Below are 23,418 nucleotides of genomic sequence, written 5' to 3'. Positions count from 1 at the left end.
GGCCACTATTAAGACAAATAAGGATAATAGAATTACTATTAAAAATTTGAGTGCGAGAAGTGTATAAGGAGTGACCCTAAATAGGGATATTTCGGGATGTAAAATCTTCCACTAATTAGAATAATGTAAAATTATAATTATACATTCTCAACACGATCTGAGAAGTGGCCTTAAACTTAATTAAAGCCAAAATGTGCTGAAGTTTTGCGCAGGAGTACCTGTAGGAATGTTGTTGTGACAGTGTTAATTATTATGTTTGTTGTTGTTGTAACAGTATTTATTATTATGTTTGTATGTTGGTTCTTCTGTTCAATCTAGCTCTGGGTCCATCTCCAGTTCCAGGAAAGTGGCTGTTTCGATGGGATGTAACCACAGATCCACTGGAGTTAGATGAGTAGGTTTGGCTGGGCAGTTGAAAAGCTGTTTTGTGTCGTGCGGGCCCATGCTACATACTGGGCATATGTCTTGGCCGGCACGGTCGATTTCCGCCCAATAAGAATTTAGGCGACTGCAATATCCCGATCGTAATTGAGCCAAAAGTACTCTAGTTTATCATGGCAGCTGACGCTCCTCAGTTGCGATAGATGGGGGATGTATTTCGAGGACTTTATTCACACTATATTTGCTTATGGCATTAGCAACTGCATCCGTGTGAATACTAATTAAACCTACTTGATATGCTTGTTCATCTAGGGGTTCTCTCCTATATTGTTGGACCTCCCTCTCTAGAGCATGAATATCCTTCCTGATATGCCTGAATGTGTCAGGCCTAGCCAGCAGATGGTGATTGGGATGGCTCTCACGGTAACACCCAAGCAAGTACTGCAACGAAATCATCTCATTGTGTTGCTTTACTGGAAGAATCTTTGCCTCCTCATGTAGATGGTCCGCTGAAGATTTGAGGAGGCACCCTGTTGCTGTTCTCAGGGCGGCATTCTGGCAGGTTTGAATCTTTTTCCAATTCGTATCACATAAATTCGGGGACCAAACTGCCGCCGAATAGCTTACCACAGACCAACCTATAGCGTTATATGTGGCCAACAAGGTTTCTTTATCTGCACCCCAAGTGCTGCCGGCTAGGGACTTGAGGACCTTGTTCCTACTTTTCAGTTTGTCGCAGATAGCTGTGGCGTGCGCGCACATCTTGAAAGTAGTGTCGAATGTGACCCCTAAAATTTTTGGGCAGTTTGTGGTCGGAATTCTGCTACCGTCGACCACGATATTCAGTTCTTTTCCAAACTGCGCTGTCCATGTGGTGAACAGAGTGGCTGTTAATTTTGTGGCGGAAATCTGCATATTCCTCGAATGGAAAAAGGTGGTGCGATCGGTTAAATAGTTGTTCAGTCCTTCACAGATGTCATCAGGGTAGGTACCTGACGCCAGGATCGTGCAATCATCCGCATACGTTATCACCCCACATTGGGGAACTCCTTGTTTCACTCTACGGGGTTTGGGCTGCTTGTTCCTGAATTCCACATACGACTGGCGTCCACACATATAATTGACTATCCAACGTTTCAAGCTTGGCCGGAGCGCTGTCTGCTCAATGTCCTCAAACAGCGTAGAGTGCCTGACTGTATCAAAGGCTTTTGCTAAGTCAAGCGCCACCATCATTGTTCTATCGCACGTCCGTCTCTGGCTGAGTCCTTGACAAATATGTGTGGTAAAGGCGTGCTGCGCAGTTGTCGTGCTGTGCTGCTTACGGAATCCATGCTGATGATCGGCAACTTGATAGCTATTTCTGATACTGGGGAGGACTAAGGCCTCAAGGGTCTTTGCTACGGGCGTCAAAAGCGAAATCGGCCTGTACGATTCACTTTTGCTGGCATCTTTGCCGGGCTTCCGTAGTGGGACCACCCTGCCCATTTTCCAGACTTCGGGAACAATGAGGGTGGATAGCGACAAATTGAGAACTTTAGTGAGATACTCCACTCCCGGCTCATCCAGCTGCTTCAGCATTACCAAGGAGATTCCATCAGGGCCCAACGCTTTGGATGATTTAGCATTCCTGTGGTGGTTCCTCCTCGGCAGGAAGAGATCTGATGCGACGTAATACTCTTCTCTTCGCCCTGTCAATCTCGGGGAGCTCGACTAACTGTCGATTGAAATAACTTGCGCACCTCTTCGGGTCAGTCAACGTAACGTCGCCAAACGTGATTGAGGTCCTATCTTCCCTTCTTCCAGGGTTCGAGAGTGACTTAACCGTTGCCCACAATTCACCTATACCGGTTCCAATGTTGCAACTCTTGAAAAGGTTTAACCATTTGTTCCGCTTATCCTCGCCGACCAGCCTGTTAACTTCCATTGTCAGCTCCCTGACTCTGAGGTCATTGGGGTTGGTTCGACGAAGCTCATCATGCTCATTTGCTAAACCCGTCGCCTCTGCGGGGAAGTTTGTTCATACTTCGGCTATTCGACCAGCACGGATATGGCGAGCGGCTGCAGCAGTGATGATGTCTCGGAACGTCCTTTCCGCTACCCGAACATCAGAAGGATTGGGCAGTTCTCTGAAGCGGTGATTGGTGAACTCTCTGAAACCCGGCCAATCAGCTTTCTTATGATTGACGAATGTGCGGCGTTCAGAGGTAATGAAATCGGGTGGTCTGCTAATGCAGACAATTATGGATAGATGGTCTGATCCAAGGGAAATTACGAGTTGCCAGGTAACGTCATTTGTCAGACCAGGTGACACGATGGTTATGTCTGGCGAGCTATGACACTCTCCTCTAATTCTGGTAGGGGCGTCCTTTACGTTTTGCATGGTCAATGAGGACGCTAGATCAGTGGTTATGACCAGTGTGCGATGACGGGAAGGTGGTCGGAGCCAAGCGAAATTATGGAAACGTTACTTGACTAGGTGCCACAATGGTTATGCCTGATGAGCTATAAAATCGTTTTCGTTCATTCGTTTCGTGCAAAATGTGGAACTGTCAATTTACTCGGCCATCGCTGTAACCACCTAGTCATTGCCAAGGGCGGAATAAAAAAAGCTCGAGAGAAGCATTGAAGTCTCCTAGCGCCTTGCGATTATTGCTGTCCAAAAGCGAACTAATATCAGGCTTATAACCCAGGGCATGCTACCCCCATACATTCCATGTATGGGCCATTAGAGGCAAGTTCAAGCAAGCCTCATTTATTGTCACACGGCAAAGAAATCCAAGTTTTCAGGCCAAAAGATGCTCCGAAACACAATCCTTATATCCTCTATGTCACTTCGTATGGAACCCATTAACTGGCTCTTTTTTACCTCCATCTCAGCAATAACCCAAATCGTCAAAGCTTAAGAATCTTTCTCCTTTGGATTTAGTGCTTCATAAAGCACTCATTCGAAATTTAATTAAAATCCTATTTGAAACTGTGTTTCGGAAACTCTATAGAAATGCTTTTGAACAGAAGTTTTTAATAGACACGAAAAGAATAACAAGTAAAAAAGCATTAAGTTCGGCCGGGCCGAACTTTTCATACCCTCCACCATAAAATATTCATTCCTGTCCCCAACTTTAAGTGAGTACGTTAAAATATCAGATAATGTATATAAAATGCTTCATTCGGGAGGTCCTTTTTTATGGTGCCTATATCTAACTGTTGACAATTTTTGGTGGGCTAGAAATTGGGAGGTACTGTTATATAGGGGTTATAATAAAACATGGACCTATGTTGACAGTTTTTGATGGGAGCCTTTAATGCCAAATAGCTCCTAATTCGGGTAAAAATTTAACTAGAATCCTCAAAATATCGAAAATCGGTACATAACGTGGGAACTTCAAATGTCATTAACAGCTAGTTCGGAGGTATCTGGGCTATACGAAAATATGAACTTAAATGAACAAATTTCAGAAAGTCCAAAAAATAAAGCTAAGGTACGGAAAATCGGGAGGTTTGTTTTGTGGCTATACAAAAACATGGACCTACGTTCGGTTAAACATTTTAAGTAAAATCCTCAAAGTACCGAAAATCGGGAATTATCGTTATATTGGGGCTATGTTGGAAATTGTTGATGCAGATGTGTGATGACCACTACAACCTTCAAATGTCAAATTACAGTTAGTTCTGTTAAAAAATTTAGCTAAAATTGCCAAACTACTGAAAATTGGGAGGTACCGTTACATGGGAGCTATATCCGAACATGGACTTATGTTGACAATTTTTGATGGAGAGGTGTTGTGACCACTAAGAACTTCAAATGTCAAATTACTGCTAGTTCGGTTTTATATTGTAGGTAAAATCATCAAATTACTGAAAATCGGAAGGTACCGTTATATGGGGGCTTTCTTGACAATTTTTGGTGGAGAGGTGTGGTGACCACTAAGAATTTCAAATGTCAAATGACAGATAATTCGGTTAAAACTTGTAGGTAAAATTCTCAAAATACCTGAAATCAGGCGGTAACGTTATATGGGGGCTATTCCAAAACATGGACCTATGTCCACTAGTTATAAATGTTTATTGACTTTTAAGAACCCTAAATGTCAATTGATAGCTAAATCGGTCTGAAAATGTAGATAAAAACGTCAAAATGCCGTAAATCTGGGGTAGCTTTATATGGGGGCTATACCAAAACGTGGACCTAGGTCCACAACTTTTGTTATATAAGTTTAGTTACACTTAAGAACCCTAAATGTCAAATTATAGCTATATCGGTCTGAAAATGTAGCTAAAAACGTCAAAATTCCGTAAATCGGGGGGTACCGTTATATGGGGGCTATACCAAAACGTGGACCTATGTCCACAAGTTTTGACACAGAAGTTTATTGCCATTTAAGAACTTCAAATGTCAAATTATAGCTTCATCGGTCTGAAAATGTAGCTAAAAACGTCAAAATACCGTAAATCGGGGGGTACCGTTATAAGGGGGCTATACCAAAACGTGGATCTATGTCCACAACTTTTGTTGTATAAGTTTATTGATACTTAAGAACCCTAAATGTCAAATTATAGCTAAATCGGTCTGAAAATGTAGCTAAAACCGTCAAAATACCGTAAATCGGGGGGTACCGTTATATGGGGGCTATACCAAAACGTGGACCTATGTCCACAACTTTTGTTATATAAGTTTATTGGCATTTAAGAACCCTAAATGTCAAATTATAGCTAAATCGGTCTGAAAATGTAGCTACAAACGTCAAAATACCGCAAATCGGGGGGTACCGTTATATGGGGGCTATACCAAAACGTGGACCTATGTCCACAAGTTTTGTTAAATAAGTTTAATGACACTTAAGAACCCCATATGTCAAAATATAGCTAAGTCGATCTGAAAATGTAGCTAAAACCGTCAAAATACCGTAAATCGGGGGGTACCGTTATATGGGGGCTATACCAAAACGTGGACCTATGTCCACAACTTCTAATATATAAGTTTATTAATACTTAAGAATCATAAATGTCAAATTATAGCTACATCGGTCTGATAATGTACCTAAAAACGTCAAAATACCGTATATCGGGGGGGTACCGTTATATGGGGGCTATACCACAACTTTTGTTATATAAGTTTATTGATACTTAAGAACCCTAAATGTCAAATTATAGCTTAATCGGTCTAAAAATGTAGATAAAAACGTCAAAATACCGCAAATCGGGGGGTACCGTTATATGGGGGCTATACCAAAACGTGGACCTATGTCCACAAGTTTTGTTATATATGTTTATTGACACATAAGAACCTTAAATGTCAAATTATAGCCAAATCGGTCTGAAAATGTAGCTAAAAACGTCAAAATACCGTAAATCGGGGGGTACCGTTATATGGGGGCTATACCAAAACGTGGACCGATATAGCCCATCATCGAACTTGACCTGCCTGCAAACAAAAGACGCATTTTCCCAAAATTTCAGCGTCCTATCTCCATTTTTGTGGATGCTAGAGTGATTACCACAGACGGACGGACGGACGGACGGACGGACGGACGGACGGACGTGCTCAGATCGACTTAGAATTTTACCCTGATCAAGAATATATATACTTTATAGGGTCGCAAATGAGTATTTCAATGCGTTACAAACGGAAAAACAAACTTAATATACCCTCCATACTATGGTGGAGGGTATAAAAAGCATGTGTGCGGTGTAGTAGAGGTTTAATGCTTTAGTTTTTTTCATTATTCTTGGTTTCAGAATGTGTTGCAGCCGTTTACAGCCAACCATCAAATGATCCATTTCATTTTTTTCCGCTTTATGATAAAAAAAAACAAGAATAGGAGTTGAAAACTTAATTTTACGTTGTGAGTGGAAAAAACGCTTAACAATTTTTTGTTTACGGTTTATTGCAGCAAAAACAAAAATATCCCTAAAAACAAACATCACAGCTGAAATAGCATTTTAAAAACTGAATGAAAATGTGAGGTGAAAAAAAAACGGAAAACTTACCCAGTAAACAATTTTTTTAATTTTCTTAATTTGAGTTTTTCATAGTTTTTTTTTTTTAATTTTTGAAAGGTCAAATATAACCTCTTTCTCAAAAAATAACTGTAGGTTCATTGACGTCTACACAAGTGCAAAAAAAGAGTATTCAAACATGTTAGAATATCGAATTAAGAACCAAAACAAGAAGCCACCTCAATACTTCAATGAAACTATCTGTCAATTCGCAGAAGACTCGTAAATTGTGTCGGACAAAATACCAGCCCGAATGAGATTGTTGACAGCTATTGAGACTTGATATTTATTTTAAGTATTTCAAATCGGAACATTTCCAGTTTTCTTTACAACCCCAATAGATGTATGCTGGGACACAAACTGGCCGAACAAATACGGCAAAGCATTTACGTATGGTGTTGTCGAGCATAGTTTAGTAATGAATGAAACACAACTATCCTGGATATTTTTTCAGGAATATCATAGTTTCATCCTTTTGAATATAGGAATGCAAAACCAGTATAAATTCATAGATTGTACACTTGCACACACACACAAAACCACACCAAACGAAATGAGTTGCATTTTTTATTTGACTGAATGTGATTCCTTCTTTTTTGGTTGAAAATTAAAAAAAAAAATGGAATGCTTAAAAACTGAAAGTTATGCAAAAAAACTAAGGGCTGAAAAGGGTATTTCCGGCTTTGGTAAATGCAATATTTGTCGACGTTTTTTATTTATTCCTACATAGGCATTCATTCTACCTTAGTACCAGCAGACAAAATACTCTGTTAAAGCCAAAAGGATTTGGAGTTTGAACTAAAAATTATGCCATGTAGACACAGATACATAACATAACAAGTCATAAAATATGAGTACATGTCATGCACTATTTTTTACGCAATATTTGGAACACACCGGAGATACAGTTTGCCGAGTAATTGTTTTCAAACTCATAAAACGAAAACTTCTCATACATTAATTAGTGAAAAAATGAAAAATTATTGCGATAAAATGTTGTTTACATGCGTTGGTCCCCGTTGGTCCATATGGTAACCCTCTTAGTATGGATATTCTATACATAATATTGTTTATATTTGTTTGTAGTTTATCCTTATTAAGAATAAAATACATAAAATGTCATGAGTTTTAGGCATTTGCGGAAGAAATGAGGTGTTTGCATTACATGTTAATTATTAGTTTTGGTTACACTGTACAACACAAAAATAATTACACGATAATTCTGCCAGATTATGAAAGAGGACCGAAAAAAAGAAGACACGTGTATCGGCGTTTTGAAAGTTTACGTAGGGAAGTAACCTAAATAGGCGTGGAAAGTTCCGCCCATTTCTACAGGATTTGAAATATTCGGCATCAGATTCCTTGGCATCCTTGCATTTTAAGTATAAAGTGTCTTTGGCAATATTACTGACAACAATGCGAGGTATCTTTTTATGAAAAAAAATTAACCCTCATGTGAGTCACTAAACGGGTCTTTTTGGTCCGTTTTTTCAAAAACGTTTAAAAACTCCTTTGAAATGTGATCGTATCAGATCAAAATATTCTACACAATTATTTGCCATAAACTTTAACTATAGGTCCCCGAATACATCAATACTCTAAATCGTACCTAAACGTCAGGAATATGCCAAAAGTGAAATCACGTTTTAGGGTTAATGTTGTACTTTATCTGACTTTATTATGTTTTGTCCCACAAAACTTCATTCTAGATAGAAGACGTCAAAGACAAAAATATTCTCCTCAAATTTCAATATAAGTAGCCGAATAAATGAAATATGTATTTACAATATATATCAAGAAAATATATACATATGTACATTAGGGTTATGACTTTTTGACATTTTTCCTCAAAAATGATTTCCTGTAGCAGGGATGAATGAACTTTTGCCTATTAATCACTATGCTATCGTTTATTCCATTGAAATATAAAAAAAAAGTTCACGCACAAATCGATTTTTAAAAAAAAATAATTTTTTTGAAAAAATATATGAAATGAAAAAAAAATTTTTTCAAAAAATTATTTTTTGTTGCACGTATGAATAAATATAAGCCTACTAATAACTATAATAACGTTTTTTTGATTCAAATATTAAAAAAGTCGCGAAAAAAGTCACTTTGAAAAAATTTTAAATTTTTTGTTAAAAAATTATATTTTTGAATAAAAGCGTTTACGACATTTTTACGATTCTCAGAATTGTAGAAAAATAGTGGGAAATAAATTTTATGTCATTTTAATTAACTCGTGTGGCTCTAAAGTTTATTTTCAATTATATATCTGTTTTCAGTGACTTAAAAAAATTGTCCACAATTTTGATAAATTCAAATTTTAAAATCATTTTGTGCGTGAGGTTTTTTCACCGAATCACCTTATAATTAAGATTTTATGTAATCTTATGGCAAAACTCATCACGCTATGATACAGGGATATGAGGTTGTAAAAAAGTCATAACACTAATGTACATACATCAAGTTTGCCAACAAAACACTCAAATATTTTTGAATAAATTTGTTTTGTTCGAGTTTCGAGTTGATGCATGAAAGTACCATGAAATTTAGTATTTACAATATATATCAAGAAAATATATACATATGTACATTAGGGTTATGACTTTTTGACATTTTTCCTCAAAAATGATTTCCTGTAGCAGGGATGAATGAACTTTTGCCTATTAATCACTATGCTATCGTTTATTCCATTGAAATATAAAAAAAAAGTTCACGCACAAATCGATTTTTAAAAAAAAATAATTTTTTTGAAAAAATATATGAAATGAAAAAAAATTTTTTTCAAAAAATTATTTTTTGTTGCACGTATGAATAAATATAAGCCTACTAATAACTATAATAACGTTTTTTTGATTCAAATATTAAAAAAGTCGCGAAAAAAGTCACTTTGAAAAAATTTTAAATTTTTTGTTAAAAAATTATATTTTTGAATAAAAGCGTTTACGACATTTTTACGATTCTCAGAATTGTAGAAAAATAGTGGGAAATAAATTTTATGTCATTTTAATTAACTCGTGTGGCTCTAAAGTTTATTTTCAATTATATATCTGTTTTCAGTGACTTAAAAAAATTGTCCACAATTTTGATAAATTCAAATTTTAAAATCATTTTGTGCGTGAGGTTTTTTCACCGAATCACCTTATAATTAAGATTTTATGTAATCTTATGGCAAAACTCATCACGCTATGATACAGGGATATGAGGTTGTAAAAAAGTCATAACACTAATGTACATACATCAAGTTTGCCAACAAAACACTCAAATATTTTTGAATAAATTTGTTTTGTTCGAGTTTCGAGTTGATGCATGAAAGTACCATGAAATTTAGTATTTACAATATATATCAAGAAAATATATACATATGTACATTAGGGTTATGACTTTTTGACATTTTTCCTCAAAAATGATTTCCTGTAGCAGGGATGAATGAACTTTTGCCTATTAATCACTATGCTATCGTTTATTCCATTGAAATATAAAAAAAAAGTTCACGCACAAATCGATTTTTAAAAAAAAATAATTTTTTTGAAAAAATATATGAAATGAAAAAAAATTTTTTTCAAAAAATTATTTTTTGTTGCACGTATGAATAAATATAAGCCTACTAATAACTATAATAACGTTTTTTTGATTCAAATATTAAAAAAGTCGCGAAAAAAGTCACTTTGAAAAAATTTTAAATTTTTTGTTAAAAAATTATATTTTTGAATAAAAGCGTTTACGACATTTTTACGATTCTCAGAATTGTAGAAAAATAGTGGGAAATAAATTTTATGTCATTTTAATTAACTCGTGTGGCTCTAAAGTTTATTTTCAATTATATATCTGTTTTCAGTGACTTAAAAAAATTGTCCACAATTTTGATAAATTCAAATTTTAAAATCATTTTGTGCGTGAGGTTTTTTCACCGAATCACCTTATAATTAAGATTTTATGTAATCTTATGGCAAAACTCATCACGCTATGATACAGGGATATGAGGTTGTAAAAAAGTCATAACACTAATGTACATACATCAAGTTTGCCAACAAAACACTCAAATATTTTTGAATAAATTTGTTTTGTTCGAGTTTCGAGTTGATGCATGAAAGTACCATGAAATTTAGTTTTAGACGTTACAAAATTAGATATTATAGGTAAAAATTATTTGTTAAACTTTTAGACTCTTAATTAAAATTTATTCCATACTGAGTCTAAATCTCCTAAAATACTTCACTTTTTGGGAATTGTGTCAAAAGAAGTGTTCCAAATCAAATTTCATTATAAGTCTCTGAACAAAAGAAATTTGTAGCTATAATATTAACATCTCCAAAAGCTTTCGCTTTTTATATATGATTTAGGACCATATTCTACCGTTTTTATTCACATTTTCGTTATCTGCGGTCAAAATATATATTTTATTGATGTTTTTCATAATAAATTCTTTCAGAAGATTATGTGTGCTCGACCCAAACTGTTTTTGAAATATCTATGGCGAAAATATTGATAACCCAGATCGGACTTCGTAAAATTACGTATTTTAGTACTATAAAGTAAAATAACGTCATCAGGATAAGTTATAGGTTCCTGATGCGGGGATCCTTGTAATTTTAAGAAAAGTTCAATTTTGTTGTCCAGTGTTATTATTGTTGAACTAAGTGGGTTAATTTTTTTTTATTTATAAATTCTATCTGGTCTTAAACAAGTCGACAAACTAATTTTTGCAAAAAAAAAAAAAACGACATTTTTATCACAACTATTTGTCATTTTTCACTAATTAATGAATGAAGTGTTCGTTTTCTCTGTTTGAAAACAATTACTTTACAAACTGTATATGATTTTGTAAATTTGTTTTTTTTTTGTTAAGAAAATAGTTTTATTTTTTAAAGAAAATAATTCTTGAAAGATTTTTACAAATCGTGATTTTTTTAAAAAATATTTTTTCACAAATCGTGGACTTTTAAAAAATTGTAAATTTTTTTCCCACAAATGGGTTTCTTTAAACAAATATTTTTTTACAAATCGTCGGTTTTTGAAAAAATATTTTTCACAAATCGTGAATTTTTTTAAAACATTTTTTCACAAAACTTGGATTTAAAAAAATTCACAAGTTTTGGTTTTTTTTTTTAATTGTTTCACAAATTGTGGTTTTAAATTTGTTTTCACAAATCGTGGATTTTTTAAAAATATTTTTCCTCAAATCGTGGATTTTTTAAAAAATATATTTCTTTACAAATCGTGGATTTTTAAAAAAATATATTTCTTTACAAATCGTGGATTTTTTAAAAAATATTTTTTTACAAATCGTGGATTTTTTAACAATTTTTTTCACAAATCGTGGATTTTTTAAAAAATAATTTTTCTCAAATCGTGGATTTTTTAAAAAATATTTTTCCATAAATCCATTTTTAAAAATATTTTTTCACAAATCGTGGATTTTTTAAAAAATAATTTTTCTCAAATCGTGGATTTTTTAAAAAATATTTTTTCTATAAATCGTGGATTTTTTTAAAAATAATTTTTCACAAATCGTGGATTTTTTAAAAATATTTTTCACAAATCGTCGATTTTTTTAAAAATATTTTTTCACAAATCGTCGATTTTTTAAAAATATTTTTTTCACAAATCGTGGATTTTTTAAAAATATTTTTTCACAAATCGTGGATTTTTTTAAAAATATTTTTTCACAAATCGTGGATTTTTTAAAAATATTTTTTTAAAAATAGTCGATTTTTTAAGAAATATTTTTTTAAAAATAGTCGATTTTTTTAAAATATTTTTTCACAAATCGTGCATTTTTTTAAAATATTTTTTCACAGATCGTGGATTTAAAAAAAATTCACAGGTCATGTATTTTTTTAATATTGCTTCACATATCGTGGTTTTAAACTTATTTTCACAAATCGAGTATTTTTTAAAAAAACAATTTTTTTAACCAAACGTGGACTTAAAAAAATTCACAAATCGTGCATTTTTTAAGAAATATTTTTTCACAAATCGTGGATTTTTTTAAAAAAATATTTTTTCACAAAATGTGGGCTTAAAAAATAACAAATCGTGTATTTTTTAAAAAATAATTTTTCGCAAATCTTGGATTTTTTAAAAACATTTTTTCACCAATCCTGGATTTTTCACTTGCATTTCCTTTTTCACTTGCATTATTGATCATTAAGCTTGATTCTAACGAGAAATTAATTAAAAGTTAATACTAAAAAAATTATCTTCGCCTAATAAGGCAACATTTTCAAAAAAAAAAAACATTTTTACACAAATCATGTATTTTTTAAAAAATATCTATTCACAAATCGTAGATTCAAAAAAAATCCACAAATGGTGTATTTTTTTAAAAAAAGGATCACAAATCGTGGGTTTTTCAAAATATTTAAAATTTTTTGAACAGAATAATAGCTGAATTTTCAAAAAAATTTTCCCAATAAAACGGTTTTTATCAAATTATTCCTTCCAAAAATATGAAATTTTTTTTTTTATTTATTTTTTAAATTGGGTATTGTGTGAAGGAAGAATTTTTTTATCCAAAATTTTTTAGAATATTTTTCAAAAAATTGTGAATTAAAAGAAAACATTTGTTTAAAAATCTGCAATGTTTTTCGAAATCTGAAGTCCTTGGAATCTGAAATTATATCTGGAATATATATTTTTAAAAAATGTTAATTAAAAAAATCTTTTTCAAAAATCGGGATTTAAAAAATAATTTTGCAAACATCGGGCTTATTTCAAAGAATATTTTTATAATATTTGAATTTATATAAGAATATTTTTAAGTCTAGAATTTTGTTTAAGTATAGCATTTCAAAAATCTGGATTTTCAAGGATATTTTAATAACATTTCAAACGATAAAAGTTACAGGATACGGCTACTGGAATAATAAACCAAATTTATTAAAACAAATCTGGAAAGAATTAAAAAAGAAAAATCGGGAATTTAAAAAAAAATGTTTTTTCATAAATTGGGTATATTAAAAAAATATTTTCCAAAATAAATTTTAACAACTTTACTATCAATAAAAGTTAGATAGACCTACTGGTATTTTAGATAGACCTACTAGTATATAGACCAACTGGTATTTTTAACGAATAAAATCTAGAACTTTTCAAAGAATATTGAAAACTGTATTAGATTCTTACAGTTTTCAATATTCTTTGAAAGTGGATTCTTGGAATATTTTTAAGGGCCTTACACTCCAATGACCGTAGAATTTTTAAGAATTGTTTGAATGACTTTTACATCTATGAGCGTGGATTTTTAACGGACTTTAAATTAAAACCAATGTGAATGAGTATTAAATATTTTTTTCGTGCATTTTTTTAATATTTTTGGAGATATTTTTGGAAATATTTTTTTTTGGAAATATTTTTTTTCACAAATTTTAAGAATATTTTTTACAATTCATAGTTTTTGTTTAATATTTTTATAAATTTCACTTTAATTAGAAATTGTTTTATTATTGTGTAAATTTCTTGTAATTCCTATTTCTAAAAAATTCCCACTTTTTCTTTGTATTTTCAGGAAGGAATGCCCATTGCCGTCAAAATTGAACAAAATCGCGTAAAAATAATCTTTAAACACCATGACTTCACGCAATATATTTGAATTTTGAAGAAAAACATTACCGATAAAAGTTCAACATCAAATAAACATCAAGGAGCAAACAAAAACTTTCACACCCCCTTTAAATACATATCCTGTTGGCTTAGTCGTATAGCCCTAAATTTCTTTCTTCTCACACGCAAAGAGAGAATACGAAAACTTCTACAAAAAATTCCATTAAATTCAAACCTCTGCCGGCTCCCCATTATCATCTTTTGCTTTTGATTTTGCTTTCATTTAAATGTTGTTTTTGTTATATCCTCCTACTCCTCAATGTGGCGTGTTGCGTGCGGTAGTGTTGGTGCTATCGTCCTTGCAACATTTTCTTTTCCCACTTTTAAGTTTTAACATTTCATTGCGGCTCAATGGTTGATCTGGTTGTTGGATAATGCCTTTAACGCAAGAAAAAACGAATGTCAGCAAAAGCCATCGTAGTAGCATAGACAACATTAGCAGCAGTAGTAGCAACAGCAGCAACGTCAGCAGCAGCAACAGCAGTCGTCGTAGCAGTAAAACTGAGGATACAATAGCAAACATCGTCGACAGCAACAACATTAGCGATAGCATCGTCACTCAATATTGTGATAAAAAGAATCACAATCACATCCAAAGTAACAATAACAACAGCAACAACAACAAAAATCTTGGCAACGTCATCAACGCCAAGGACATGCACAAAAACGTTTCAGTTCGAGTTGGCAGTGATTTTGCTCTACTTTTACCACGCGGTGTTTTTGAAACACAAGAAATGGAACCACGTTCAAAAATACGAACACTGGAATCTGCCTATTTTTGGCCATAGCTGGAATAATTGGTTTCGGTTATTTTTGTCAAGATCAGGTAAGTTTGAAAAAAAAATGCAACTACTATTTTATAAATTTAGTATTTAAGGGGACCTTAGCAGGGTTTAATTTCTTTGGAGGATTTTAAGAGGAACTATATGAGGCGCAATGTCGCCACATTCTTGGGTTCAATACTCCATCATCACAAAACAGTAATTTTTTTAAGGTTTTTCATACAGCAATCGTCGTGGAAGCATGGATTTTTAAAAATTATTCTTTAAGGGATTTCCAAAAGTCGTTGATTTTTAAAAAATATTTTTTCGCAAATCGCGGAATTTTAAAAATAATTCTTTCACAAATCGTGGATCTTTTAAAAATTATTTTTTTCACAAATCATGGATTTTTTAAAAAATATTTTTTAATATTTTTTCACAAATCGTGAATTTTTTAAAAAAAATATTTTTTCACAAATCGTGGATTTTTTAAAAAAATATTTTTTTCGCAAATCGTGATTTTTTTTCAAAAATTGTTTTCACAATTTGAATTTTTTTCAAATTTTTCACAAATCGTGGATTTTTTAAAAAAATATTTTTTCACAAATCGTGGATTTTTTAAAAAAAATATTTTTTTCACAAATCGTGGATTTTTTAAAAAAATTATTTTTCCACAAATCGTGGATTTTTAAAAAAAATAATTTTTTCACAAATCGTGGATTTTTTAAAAAAATAATTTTTTCACAAATCGTGGATTTTTTAAAAAAATAATTTTTTCACAAATCGTGGATTTTTTAAAAAAATATTTTTTTCGCAAATTGTGATTTTTTTTCAAATTTTTCACAAATCGTGGATTTAAAAAAAAAATTCAAAAATCGTGTATTTAAAAAAAATATTATTTCAAAAAAAATTTAAAAAAAAATTCACGATTCGAGGATTTTGTAAAAAATGGTTGTTCACAAATCGAAGATTTTTAAAAAAATATTTTTTATATTTGTATTGTGAATCTTTTAAAAAATTTTTTGCAGAATCGTGGATTTGTTAAAATATATTTTTTTCTGAAATATAGGATTTTTAAATTACTTCAAAAGTCGTGGATTTTTTTAAAAAAAAATTTTCACAAATCGTGGATTTTTAATTTTTTTCAAAATTTTTCACAAGTCGAGGATTTTGTAAAAAAAATTGTTTCACAAATCGAGGATTTTTTAAAAAATATTTTTTCACAAATCGTGAATCTTTTAAAAATATTTTTGCAGAAATCGTGGATTTTTTAAAAAATATTTTTTCAAAAAAAAAATCACGATTCGATGATTTTGTAAAAAATATTTTTTCACAAATCGAGGATTTTTTAAAAAAATATTTTTCACAAATCGTGAATCTTTTAAAGATATTTTTGCAGAAATCGTGGATTTTTTAAAAATTTTTTTTACAAATATTGGATTTTTAAATTTCTTCAAAAGTCGTGGATTTTTTAGAGAACGTGGATTTATTAAAAATATTTTTCACAAATCTTGAATTTTTTAAAAAATATTTTTTTCACGATTTTTCGATTTTTAATTTTTTTCAAAAGACGTGGATTTTTAATTTTTTTTTCAAAAGTCGTGGATTTTTAATTTTTTTTCAAAAGTCTTGTATTTTTAACTTTTTTTCAAAAATCGCGAATTTTTTATTTTTATTTTTTCAAAAATCTTGGATTAAAAATTTTTTTTTTCACAAATCGGTGATTAGAAAAACAATTTTACAATTCGTGGATCGCGGAGTTTTAAAACTTATTTTTTTTGTCACAAATCTTGGATCGCGGATTTAAAAAAATATATTTTTTTTATTTTTCCACAAATCGCAGATTTTTTTAAAATAATTTTATTCGCAATTCGCAGTTTTTTTTTTAAAATTAACTTTTTTCACAAATCCCAGATTTTAAAAAATACATTTGTTTACAAATAGCGGATTTATTAAAAATTATATTTTATATTTATTTTGTCACAATTCGTGGATTTTTTATAATATTATTTTTTCACAATCGTAGATATTAACAAAAAATATTTTTCACAAATCATGGATTTTCAGACAATATTTTGCAAATCTGAATTTAAAAAAATATTCTTTGCACAAATCGTGAATTTTTTAAAATAAAAATTGGTTTTTGTTTGCATGTGAATTTGTTCGATTTAGGTAGTGCCAAACAAATTCTCGATCAGATCAGATCAAAAGAAAAAAATATTTTTTCACAAATCGTAGATTTAAAATTTTTTTTCGCAAATCGTAGATTTTTAATTTTTTCACAATTTTTGGATTTAAAAAAATCGTGAATTAAAAAAAAAATTATTTCACAAAAAGTTCCTTTTCTAAAATACTGTGTCCCAATTCGTTAAATTAAAAATAATTATAAATAGAGAATTAAAAAAAACCTACAAATGTTTGATTTTTTTTTTAAATTTTGTCACAAATCGTGAATTTTTAAAAATACTGTTTTCAAAAAATCCTGCATTTTTAAAAATGATTTTTTACAAATCGTGGATTTAAAAAAATAAAAATCGTTGATTAAAAAAAACATTTTTCACAAATCGTAGATTTAAAAGAAAATTACATATCGTAGTTTTTGTAAAAAATATTTTTCCGACAAATCGTGGATTTAAAAAAAAAAAAAATTTCCACAAAATTTTGCATTTTTTTTAAATATTTTTTTCACAAATCGTGGATTTTATTTAAAAAAAAATATTTTTTTATACAAATTATGGATTAAAAAAATATTTGTTTCACAAATTGTGGATTAAAAAAATATTTTTTCCACATCGTGCATTTCATAACAAATCGTGTTAAAAAAAAAATATTTTGCAATATGAAATTTTTAAAAAATATTTTTTCAGAAATACAGTATAATCTCGATAATCCGGACACCACATGTTTTGGCAGTGTCCGTATTATCGAATTGTCCGGATTACCGAGTAGTTACGAAGCACACACAATTTTGTGTTTAAATTATAAATAATGCAAAATTTAATCAATCAATATAAAAATTTTATTTAACATAAACGAAGTCGTATATAAATAAGAATTTGAAAAATATACCGTATGTTAAGATTTTATGCCTGGGTTCGATTTCCTGGTGAGAAAACAGCACATTTTCGACGGTGGTAAAAATACCGCTCGATGTGATTTTGGCGAAATTTCATCAGTAAATTAGCAATTTTTCCGCAAGAGGTGTCCGTAATCTTCTATAAAAAGTGGGTCCCATCTCATTGAGCTAATATGGATCGGGATTCACTCAATAATATGAGAGAAGTATGAGAAGTACCTTCGGAGATGTTTTTGGGGACATATATACCCACTGAAAAATTTCCTTCTTTCTATAATTTTTTCAGAAAAACCCTTGGTAAATATTTTACCAAATGAAATTTGAGGATAGTAAAATGTTTAGGAGTAACTTTTTCCTTACCAAACTTTTGACCTGATGACGTTCTTCCCAATTGCAGGCAGTTTGGTCTGTAACCCAAACATGGAAATATGTTATTGTCATCTGCCACATTTTCAAGCAATGGACAAAAGAATCATTCGGACGATTTTCTCTACATGTCAAATGACCTGAAATTTTCCATCGTCATATGACATTGATTGCTAGTGTAAACACCCCTTAAACCAACCTCTCGCTAATTAGAACCCTAAAACTCTGAACAAAGTTATTTTGTTTTTTATTTTTGCCTTATTAAAGCGAAGGTCATTTTATAGTGATATTTGAACTAATTCTCTTTCGAGTTAAGCTATTATGTCCAAAGAGGTACTTTGCAAAATTAAGAGTTCAATGAATTCCCATGGGACATGGGACATGTCTGCACACATTCAACCATTATGCTACTTTTCACACGGGTGGTTAAATCCGATCATCATCTTTCTTTTGGCTTTTTAAGCCTAATCATATTCAGCACTTTACGTTTGCAAAGACCACTCTTCGGGCGCAGCTTCCAAAATAGGACTAATTTTTGCTCACAACGAATGAATTTAGTTTAGAATTTATTTTTTTGTTAAAAAAAAAACAAATTACCACTACAAACAATGGAATGAATAACAGAAATAATTCAATGTAGAACAAAACGAATGAGTGTCCGGATTAGTGAGGTAAAAAAATTGCCGCGTGTAAATATTATTAGTGTCCGGATTACCGCGTTGTCCGGACTATTGACACTATACTGTATTGGATTTTTTTTTAAAAAAATATGTCGCAATAGGAAGTTTTTAAAAAATATTTTGCAATATGAAATTTTTAAAAAATATTTTTTCATAAATCGTGGATTTTTTTTAAATATTTTAAATATTTTGCATGAGGAAGTTTTTAAAAAATATTTTGCAATAGCAAGTGTTTAAAAAATATTTTTTCACAAATCGTGGATTTTTTAAAAAAAATATTTTAAAATATTTTCCAAGGGGAAGTTTTTAAAAAAATATTTTGCAATAGGAAATTTTTAAATTTTTTTCACAAATCGTGCATTTTTTATAAAAAAAATATTTTGCAAGAGGAAGTTTTTAAAAATGTTTTTTCACAAATCGTGTTGTTTCTTTTCTCACTACTAGTTTTTGCTGAAGCTTACCTATCATAAATTGCACTTCCACTCCTATTTTTATTTTTCAATTTATTCCCCTCCACAAATTAGATTACTATCATTAAAATGACTTCTGGCCTAGGTGAGAGTAATTAGCATTCGTTATCATTTTTTTGTTTCCGTACTGAAACATGAAAACAATTTATTGGTAGCTAATGGTGACAACTCTCATCTCCCCAATTTCCTCACCGAGACTTGTGAATAATTTCTGGAGTAATAAACTTGGACACAAAAAAATAGTGCAATTAAAAGCATTTTAAAGAATGCAATAAAAATGAAATATATACGTCGTAATAGAATAAATGTCGAGATTTTATCTGATGAAAAATAATAAATAACGATTTGCATATAATAATGAAATTGAAACCAAATGTACTTTGTATTTATTTGTTTGTTGTATTTGTTTTTTGAGTGAATTTATAAATATTAATTTTTTGCTTCCAAATAAACAAATTAAAAAACGGCAATAATACGCGGAAGGTACCGCGGTATACCAAACAACATAAGAAATCAGTTCCAGAGTTAGTAGCCAAATATTAAAATTGATTTAAAAATAACCTGTTGATATGAAGGAGCATATTATTAAATTGAGCAAAAATTTTTTTGAGTTTTTTTTTTCAAGTTGTGTTATTGTTTTTTTTTTTTTTGGTTGCAGGAACGCCGGAAAAAGCACCATCGACTGCCGTCTTATGTTTGTGCTCTCAAAATAGTTCATTAGTTTTGAATTTAAGTTTACATTTTCTCTATCATGTTGTCGATGGGATAGTTTTTCATTCTGTTTTTGGTATTTAGCTCAAATAAACATATTCAAATGTAGACCGGGAAATGAGCCAGAACGCTCCACTAATATTGTTGTTGTTGTTAATAATGTTACACTAACAAGAAAGAAAATGTTTATGTAAGATAAAAAATATTGTTGTGTGTACCTTTTCGTATATTACAGAACTGACTAGCTCCCCGGTCCCCGAGACATGTAAAAAGAGTGGGAGAAATGTAACACGCGTGAGATATGCTCTGTAAATTATTATGCACGCTACTAGGGGTTTCAAAACTTTCCCTGTGGAAATATACATTCTGAACATTTAAAAACATGTTAGTCTTTTAGCAAGAAAATGTTTCATATTATTTATTATTTGTTTATATTGTTATTTTTTTATTACATAAATTGCTAACCACCAACTAGTTGGCAAACGGACAACTGATATGTATTTATTTGAATTTTATATTTTTTCTCTTTACAACAAAATTGCATCAACACAATTCCGTGAATAAATTGCAATTGAATTTAAATTAAAAGCCGCAAATGTTTGGTTTTAGTTCATATTAAAAGCAACGTCAAAATTGAATTCGATTTTGCAAATACATTGGAAAACAAAGAGGGATAGGTTGTCGACGAGGACGAATTAAGAGTACTCTATTTATAATAATAAAAAATCCACAATTTGTAAAAAGATATTTTTAAAATCATAAAATTTTGACAAAATATTTAAAAACCCCAAATTTTGAAAAAAAAAAAAAATATTTTTTAAAAAACATTAATTTTAAAGAAATTGTTAAAAAAATCAATTTGTAGAAAAATATTTTTTAAAAAAAATTACGATTTGTTACAATTTTTTTTAATAAATTTATAATTTATGAAGAATTATTTTTTCACAAATAGTGGATTTGGGAAATATTATTTTCAAAAAATTTGTAAAGTTTTTTTTTTTAAAAAAAATTCACGATTTGTGAAAAAATATTTTTTAAAAAATTCACGATTTGTGAAAAAATATTTTTAAAAATTCCACGATTTGTGAAAACACAATTTCAAAAATCAATGATTTGCATATGAATTTATTTTTAATCCACGATTTATTGAAAAATATGATTTTCTAAAATCAAAGATTTGTGGAAAAATAAATTTGTTTAATGAAAAAAATATTTTTTACAAATCCCCAATTTTGAAAGAATATTTTTTTATATCCACGATCTATTAAATTTTGTTTTAAATTCCCAATTATGTAAAAAAATATGTGAAGTCTTTCTTTTGAAATAACCAATTGTGAAAAAAAATATTTTCTAAAAATCACTAATTTTGAAAAAAATATTTTTCAAAATAACCAATTTTAAAAATACACAATTTATGAAAAAAATACTTTTTTAGGAAACGCACTTTTTTAAAATCCAATTATATTTAAAATATCCACGATTTTTGATAAAAAATATATATTTTTTTAAATAATCCACGATTTGTGAAAAAATATTTTTTAAAAAATCCATGATTTGTGAAAAAATATTTTTTAAAAATCCACTATATTTTTTAAGAAATCCACTATTTGTGAAAAAATATTTTTTAACAAAACCACGATTTGTAAAAAAATATTTTTTTAAAAAATCCACGATATGGGAAAAAATATTTTTCAACAAAAAATATTTTTTAAAAAAGTGACGACGTGTGAAAAAATATTTTTTAAAAAATCCACGATTTGTGAAAAATATTTTTTTAAAAAATTTACGATTTGTGAAAAAAATATTTTTTTTAAGAAAATCACGATTTGTGAGAAATTATTTTTTTAAGAAAATCACGATTTGTGAAAAATTATTTTTTTAAGAAAATCACGATTTGTGAAAAATTATTTTTAAAAAAATTGACGATTTGTGAAGAATATTTTTTAAAGAATTCCCGATTTGTGAAAAAATATTTTTAACAATTCCACGATTTGTGAAAAAATATTTTTTAAAAAATCCAAGATTTGTGAAGAATATTTTTTAAAGAATTCCCGATTTGTGAAAAAATATTTTTAACAATTCCAAGATTTGTGAAAAAATATTTTTTAAAAAAATCCAAGGTTTGTGAAAAAATATTTTTTTTTTAAAAAACCCACGATTATTGAAAAAATATTTTTTTTTTTTTAAAAATCCACGATTATTGAAAAAATATTTTTTTTTAAAAAATCCACGATTATTGAAAAAATATTTTTTAAAAAATCCACGATTATTGAATAAATATTTTTTAAAAAATCCACGATTATTGAAAAAATATTTTTTAAAAAATCCATGATTATTGAAAAAATATTTTTTAAAAAATCCACGATTATTGAAAAAATATTTTTTAAAAAATCCATGATTATTGAAAAAATATTTTTTAAAAAATCCACGATTATTTAAAAAATATCTTTTAAAAAATCCACGATTATTGAAAAAATATTTTTTTTTAAAAAATCCATGATTATTGAAAAAATATTTTTTAAAAAATCCACAATTATTGAAAAAATATTTTTTAAAAAATCCATGATTATTGAAAAAATATTTTTTAAAAAATCCACGATTATTTAAAAAAAATCTTTTAAAAAATCCACGATTATTGAAAAAATATTTTTTTTAAAAAAATCCACGATTATTGAAAAAATATTTTTTAAAAAATCCACGATTATTGAAAAAATATTTTTTAAAAAATCCAAGATTTGTGAAAAATATTTTTTAAAAAATCCAAGATTTGTAAAAAAATATTTTTTTAAAAATCCACGATTTGTGAAAAATATTTTTTAAAAAATCCAAGATTTGTAAAAAAATATTTTTTTAAAAATCCACGATTTGTGAAAAAATATTTTTTTAAAAATCCACGATTTAAGAAAAAATATTTTTTAAAAAATCCACGATTATTGAAAAAATATTTTTTAAAAAATCCACGATTATTGAAAAAATATTTTTTAAAAAATCCACGATTATAGAAAAAATATTTTTTAAAAAATCCACGATTATTGAAAAAATATTTTTTAAAAAAATCCACGATTATTGAAAAAATATTTTTTAAAAAATCCACGATTATTGAAAAATAATTTTTTAAAAAATCCACGATTATTGAAAAAATATTTTTTAAAAAATCCACGATTATTGAAAAAATATTTTTTAAAAAATCCACGATTATTGAAAAAATATTTTTTAAAAAATCCACGATTATTGAAAAAATATTTTTTAAAAAATCCACGATTATTAAAAAAATATTTTTTAAAAAATCCACGATTATTGAAAAAATATTTTTTAAAAAATCCACGATTATTGAAAAAATATTTTTTAAAAAATCCACGATTATTGAA

General features: G+C 29.1%; 1 protein-coding gene across 1 annotated transcript in view; it reads left to right on the top strand.

Annotated features, from left to right (window-relative positions):
- The window catches only part of LOC141397648 (heparan-sulfate 6-O-sulfotransferase 3-B-like), a 290,759-nt gene that overhangs the window by 12,229 nt on the left and 255,112 nt on the right, over positions 1 to 23,418 (top strand). Inside the window, 2 exon segments of the mRNA XM_073974213.1 lie at positions 13,892 to 14,748; positions 14,751 to 14,812. Coding sequence (XP_073830314.1) covers positions 14,361 to 14,748; positions 14,751 to 14,812 — 450 coding nt within the window. The 5' untranslated portion in view covers positions 13,892 to 14,360.

This window comes from Musca autumnalis, unplaced genomic scaffold (assembly GCF_047663935.1).
Source record: "Musca autumnalis isolate F117 unplaced genomic scaffold, ASM4766393v1 scaffold_1, whole genome shotgun sequence".
Classification (NCBI taxonomy): Eukaryota; Metazoa; Arthropoda; class Insecta; order Diptera; family Muscidae; genus Musca; species Musca autumnalis.
Note: the sequence above shows the minus strand (reverse complement) of the source record. Positions and strands in the feature narration are given on the sequence as shown.